Below are 6,451 nucleotides of genomic sequence, written 5' to 3' on the forward strand. Positions count from 1 at the left end.
TGTCGCGTCCGACTCTTTCTGTTTCTTCTCGGCAGCTGTCAACTTTTGTTCGGCGGAAGTGGCTTTTTGCTCGGCGGTGGTGGCTTTCTTCTCGGCGGCATCCAACTTCTCCGAAGTTTGAGTCAACTGCTCCCGGAGAGTTTCCACTTCACTTTTCAATTCATTGTTGGCCTTCCCAGCGGAGTCCAACTTCCGACGGAGAGACTCCATCCCGGATAGCTCAAACTCGGCCTTCCGGGCTATCACGGCACCCCGCAGAAGAGTCCGGTACATCCACCTCGCCTGCCCGGCAAGGGAAGACTCATGGAAGTACTCCTCAGTGCCAGGAATGAGTTGGGTATCTATGAAGTTGCTGGCATCGAAATTCCTTTCCATGACGGTAAGGACACCCTCAGGACTAGAGGACGCCGTGGATGTCTTCTTTCTCTTTCTCTTCAGGCTAGAGACCTCCACCACCTCCTCCTCATCATCCGGATTGGGCACCGAACCCCCAGTCCCGACGACATCACGGATAGGAGAAACACGGACCGCCTTGCCACCTTCAACCGAGGCGCCCTGAGCCGAGGTCCCGATCCCATCGGTTGCGGCCTTCTGCTCGGGAGCGTCTTTGTCCTCTGGAGCATCAGGTCCCTTCGAGGCGGGTTGCTCGTCACTCTCCTCATCGTCGCCACCACCGAGGAAAGTTTGAAACAAGTCGGGAAGACCCGTCACGGACGCCGACATATCCACTGCGGGAAAACAAGTAAGGTCGGTTAGTCGTCACATAACATCAACAAGAAAGGAAAAAGATAAAGCGTAAAGTAAAGAGCTTCTCACAAATATAATTACGACCGAAATCCCGATCACCCATGAGGAGGTGGGGATTTACTGGGTTCTTCCCAAAAACCGCGTTTAGCACCTCGGCAATCTGCTGATCTTCTGCCGACATGTTTTTATAAACTACCTTAATAAAACTATTGGCTCCTGCCCCGAAGCTCCAATAAGTCGGGATGAGCCGTACCCCCTCCAGAGACAACCAAAAGGGGTGGCGACCTTTGGCCGGACGGACCTTAAAATACTTGTCCTTGAACCCATGGTAAGAATCTTCGAACAAGCCGAAAATCTTCCGACCCTGGGCAGCCCGGAAGGACATGAACCCTTTCCTATGTTTCCCCTGCTTGGTAGGGTTTGTGAGGGTGAAGAAAAAGAGGAAGACATCTACGGACACCGGCAGGTCGAGATATTCACAAACCATCTCGAAACAGCGGATCGAAGCCCAACTGTTCGGATGCAACTGCGACGGTGACACAGAAATCCGGTTTAAGAGCGCCATTTGAAAGGCTGAGAACGGAATGCGAACTCCGACTTGAGTGAACATGGCCTTGTAGAACCAAATCCAGTCGGCAACCTGGCGGGGTTGGAAGTTGATTTCATACAACCGCTCGTGAGCAGCCGGGACAAAGGCGTCATAATTGGCCTCCTCGTCAGTCCCGCCACACAGATACCCGGCTTGTCGGAACTCGGTGAGCTCCTCTTCGCTCATTTGGTTGGGCGAATCCCTCACATCTGAGACGACCCAAGCATACTGGTCGTAAGCCGCAGGGTTAACGGATGCTCGGGAGACCGTGCGGGCCATACCTACATGGGGGTACCATCCAGTTAGTCTAAGAGATCGGTCGCTCAGGCCGAAAACATGCACCACCCCCCACGACTTCCCGACTAACGGCAAACAAGACTAAAAGACTAAAGGAACGAGAAAAAGCCTACCCTAGAATGGTACTTTCCCCCCTAACACGTCTACTCGCAACTAAGGCTACGCAGTAACATCAAAAGAACCAAATAACAAGCATGCGGAAGTAATGCATAAAAGGGAGGATGATCAGAAAAAATTACCTGAATTGATGAGAGGAAGATGGAGTTGAATCTGGTAAAGTGCAAGAAACCCGAACGGAGGCACCACAGCAAAGCCTGGTAGCAAGGAGGGAGAAGGGAGAATAGAGGGTGCAGAAAAAGTACGTACAATGAAGAAAAACCAAAACCGCTCGTTTAAAAAGCTGCCTCCAGAGCGCGAAACGCCTGGGGGCAAAATGGTCTTTTCAAACGGGGTTTTTCACCCCATTATGAGCATTCAATGCTCGGCGCAGGAAACGAGGCGATGAAACGGTTGTTTGAGCAACCAAGAGACGCGCCTTGGGGGCACGTCCTCCCCACGAGCGACCGACCAGACGAGATACAAGACGACACGCCATTGGTAGCTCCCACGACTACCATTGGCGCGTGGGGGGCACTGTTACGGCCCGGCCCAGAACCAGCTTTGGGCCGACCCGACCCATCTAACACCCGACCCGGGCACGCGCCCCACAACCGACCCGGACACGCGTCCTGTACGGATCACACACGTGACGCAGGACAGCGTCCTTGGGAATATGGGCCTGTCACGTAAGGGGCCCACTACTGACATGTATATAAGGGGAAGATTGGCTCTTCCCCCGAGGTACGTCACATTCTCTCACCCCATCATTCTGCCCGCCTGCACATTGCTGACTTGAGCGTCGGAGTGTCTTTGCAGGTGGCACCCCCCCTCGTCCGTTCACCAGCGCAAGTGCTCGCCAGCTCGGCAGACCCACAGTCAGTGCGACCAGGACTAAGACATCCTCACCCATCCACCTTTGCATCTTCTGTCCACCCGACCTGTTCGGAAGCCGACTAACGAACAATATATAACTAACTATGTGTATAAAATTTTTTTATACATGAAAATTAAATTCTATTATTAATATAAAATATGTCGTTAATAAAATATAATTATATTTAAAAATTGAAAGTGAAATTATTAAGATTTGACGCACTCACGCGCTATCGGTGGCGTGGTTTTCACGAATTGGTATCGAGATGGCATCTCATCTTCCTTTTCAAGTTTGTGGCACCGTCATCCTCCATGATTCTTTCATTCTCAAACTTCCTCATACAAACTACCTTGCTCTTTCTTCATTTTCTTTTTCTTTTCTTCTTTCCCAATTTGAACAAGTTGCATATTCCATCAATTTTTACCTGAACCCTAATCTTGGACCATTGTTTTACTCTGGAACTTTCCCGTACCTTTTCAGAAGCTTCTTTCATTAGATCCGATTGGCGAAGTAATTGATTTTCTTGGTGGCGCATTTGGATTTGTGGTGCTTTCTTTCAGAGATGCGTAACAATGGGGTTTGGGATCTCGGTGTGATTCTCACATAACATGGATTCTGGAACGGGATTTGGGATCCCTATTTTGAAAAATCGGTGCTTTACGGGGAGATTGAACCCTTTTGACGGAACTTGAGAAAGAGCATTTGGGGTTTTGGCACTTGGTATTGCGATAGTGATTCCTAGAGAGGGTCTTGGAGGGAACCATGTTTTGGAGGGAACGTGAGAACACGGAGCAGAATAGTGGGGTGCTCTGTGGACAGGTCAGAGTGCTAGTTGTTGGTGACTCAGGTGCATGAATGATTCTTAAATTCTTATAGAATACCCTTTTGCTGCGTTCACTTATTAGTAGCTTAGTGTTAACTTTTCCGAATTTAATTTTTTTCCCCTAATCATTCGTTTTGGTGGGAAATTTTTACGTTGTTTTGTACTGTGGATTGAAAAAAAAAAAAAAAAAAAAAGAGAGAGAGAGAGAAACAAAAAGTCATGCTGATTAAGGGTAGGAGGTTGTACTATGAAAGATCCATTGGAACTTTGTGATAGCTCTGCTGAAAAACCTTAGATCAGGGGAGTAGGAGACTAAGAAAACTAATCACTATGAATGAAATCAATTTTACAGTTAATGATGGCTCCAAGAGTTATTGTATTCCATGTATTTTTAAATGGATCAATATCTTATTCTGTTTGAGAAGATGGTGGGAATTGCTGTAGCCTTATGTTGTTAGGAATTTTTTCTTTTTTTTGTCAACACAAGACTCCAAGCAGTAAGACAATTTATTTAGGCTTGCTTTGAGGACCTATCTGTTTGACCTTCGGAACCAAGTGATTTCCTTCTTATGGCTCCCTTCTTTATTATTGTTTCTGATTCATTGCAGGTGTTGGAAAGACTTCTCTAGTTCACCTGATTGTTAAAGGTATTCCTGTTGCTCGCCCTGCACCGTCAATAGGTTGTACAGTTTCTGTGAAGGTAGTTAGTAATACTTAAACAAGAAAATATGTTTTTGTTTCTGTTTATCGTGTCTCTACCAAATACAAATGACTGTTATTTTCCCCGCTTTTCAGCACACTACTTATGGTAATGCTGGCAGCTCTTCAAGTAGCCTTAAAGGTGATTCTGAGAGAGATTTCTTCATTGAACTATGGGATGTCTCAGGGCATGAACGGTACAAAGATTGCCGATCTCTGTTTTATTCTCAGATAAATGGTTGGTAACAAAGCTCCTACTGTTTTGGTTATCAAAAATGTATATGCTTACATTTTTAAGTAGTATTTGTGTATGGTGAACTCTACAAAGAGGAGTATCTTGCCTTTTGGCCTTGTAAAACCAACCAATTGCTTTTCATACCCAGGTGTAGTTTTTGTCCATGATCTTTCACAAAGAAGAACAAAGACTAGCTTGCAGAAGTGGGCAGCTGAGATTGCGGCAACTGGGACATTTTCAGCTCCTTTGGGATCAGGTGGCCCTGGTGGCCTTCCCGTTCCATATATTGTTATTGGCAACAAAGCTGATATTGCTGCAAAAGAGGGTAAAAGAGTAAGCAGCGGGAATCTTGTTGATGTTGCACGCCAGTGGGTTGAGAAGCAGGGTTTGCTTCCATCCAGTGAGGAGCTTCCGCTGACTGAGACCTTTCCTGGTGGTGGTGGCCTTATTGCTGTAAGTGTCTCAACTTCAAGTTTCTGTATCGATTTTAATGAAGGATTCACTTGTTGCTTTTTAACTTTCTATGCTCGAGATTCTAAGTTCCTCCATGTAAAATAGACCATCACATTCAGGTACATTTTATCTGATATTAATGCTAATAACCTGGAGTTTCAACCACTAGTCCCTCTAAATTACTTGCCACTCTATTGAGCTCTAGAAACTTTTGAACTGGAGATGCTGTAACATCTGGATTAAAATGTTGAAATCTCAAATTATATTCAATAAAATTTGGTGCAAAGATATGTTTGGTTTTTGATTCTGTTGAATAGTTGTTGTACAATTAATTTTTCTTCTTGTAGTTGTGGTTTTAATGCCAGATGTCTGCAGGCTGCTAAAGAAGCAAGGTATGACAAAGAGGCTGTGATGAAATTTTTCCTCATGGTTAGTATGGCTATTGATCTTGTTTCCTTTTAGTTTATTTCCTTCATGATTGGATGTCATCTAAGTTTTCTGGCACTACCTCTTCTTTTAGCTGATCAGGAGAAGATATTTCTCAGATGAAATGCCTGCACCAAGACCTTGGTCCATTCCTTCTGCTCCAAGAGCCACTCAGCGTATAGATGATGATGATGATCAATGGTCCATTCCTTCTGCTCAGAGACTTCCTCAGCGAATAGATGATAACTTTATAGAAGATGATCAGTCCTATAGTACAAGGTTTTTCTTTTTCCTTGTAAATCATTATTTTTTCTCTCTTCAAGCTTGTTTAATCCCTGGGCCTCACAGATTTTATTGTTGACTGCAGCGTAAGCAGTGATCCTTACAAGTATGACACGCTTCCCCCCCTTCCGGCTCAAAGGAACCTAACTCCACCGCCTACTCTTTATCCTCAACAGCCAGTTTCCGTCACTGAAAACTATAGTTTCCCTAGATTTTCTTTGTCTGGCTCCTCCGAAATCAATGCTGCAATGAGGACAAAGCGCTCCGATATTAATGTCTGAAGATATCTATATTTGGTTATCAGTCCTGCTGTCCTTGATAATACAGTGATGTGTATTCTTGCATTGAATGAAGTTGTATGTTTCTTTAAATTCTTTGTTCCTCTTGTAACTTTTCTATTGATTCATTCATTATTTTTAGAGGCCTTTCCTCAGTGGGAAGGAGGAGCTACTTGATCAAAGTTTGGGAAGAATTATATGATAAATGGTCTATTCCTGTTATGTCATACCTATCTTCCCCTATAGTTGGAAACGACAACAATACTCCGTACTTTTTTGCGAATGAGATGGATCTTTTGTTTCCCAAGTTTTAAGTTGGCCTTTGAAAGAACTTTAGTTTATTGATGCTTAATCGCATGCTAAAGAAATCTGAGTAATTTGGGTTTGATTTATGAACATGATCAACTTTGTGAAACTTTTAAAATCCGTTCAAGCAGTTTTCATACCTGATGAATATAAATAAGTAATGGAGATGTTCTTCATGAGAGTGCATGTAAACACGAGAGCCATTTTTAATTGTCAGTAGAAGTTTAATTTCCACAAAATTGTTAGGGTGAGGTTATTGATCTACACCACCCACCAAAACTTTGGAGGGGTTCTCGTGGATAGGTAAATGTTATTTAGATATATAGAATTTTAACATAATGTT

The 6,451-nt window shown here is 44.3% G+C and overlaps 1 protein-coding gene across 1 annotated transcript; it reads left to right on the plus strand.

The window, feature by feature from the left end:
• The first annotated feature begins 2,879 nt into the window (after positions 1-2,879).
• LOC130965497 (small GTPase LIP1-like) lies at positions 2,880-5,895 on the plus strand. The gene is made up of 7 exons (XM_057890256.1): positions 2,880-3,453; positions 4,038-4,129; positions 4,225-4,366; positions 4,512-4,816; positions 5,192-5,245; positions 5,337-5,521; positions 5,610-5,895. The coding sequence occupies exons 1-7, from the start codon at positions 3,369-3,371 to the stop codon at positions 5,803-5,805; spliced, it is 1,059 nt and encodes a 352-aa protein (XP_057746239.1). The 5' UTR covers positions 2,880-3,368; the 3' UTR covers positions 5,806-5,895.
• Positions 5,896-6,451: the final 556 nt, after the last annotated feature.

Source organism: Arachis stenosperma, chromosome 3 (genome assembly GCF_014773155.1).
Source record: "Arachis stenosperma cultivar V10309 chromosome 3, arast.V10309.gnm1.PFL2, whole genome shotgun sequence".
Taxonomy (NCBI): domain Eukaryota; kingdom Viridiplantae; phylum Streptophyta; class Magnoliopsida; order Fabales; family Fabaceae; genus Arachis; species Arachis stenosperma.

Coding starts and splice junctions, on each gene's coding strand:
- LOC130965497 (XM_057890256.1), top strand. CDS start 3,369: ATGTTTTGGAGGGAACGTGAGAACACGGAGCAGAATAGTGGGGTGCTC. Junction 3,454..4,037: donor GCTAGTTGTTGGTGACTCAG/GTGCATGAATGA, acceptor GATTCATTGCAG/GTGTTGGAAAGACTTCTCTA. Junction 5,522..5,609: donor GATCAGTCCTATAGTACAAG/GTTTTTCTTTTT, acceptor TGTTGACTGCAG/CGTAAGCAGTGATCCTTACA.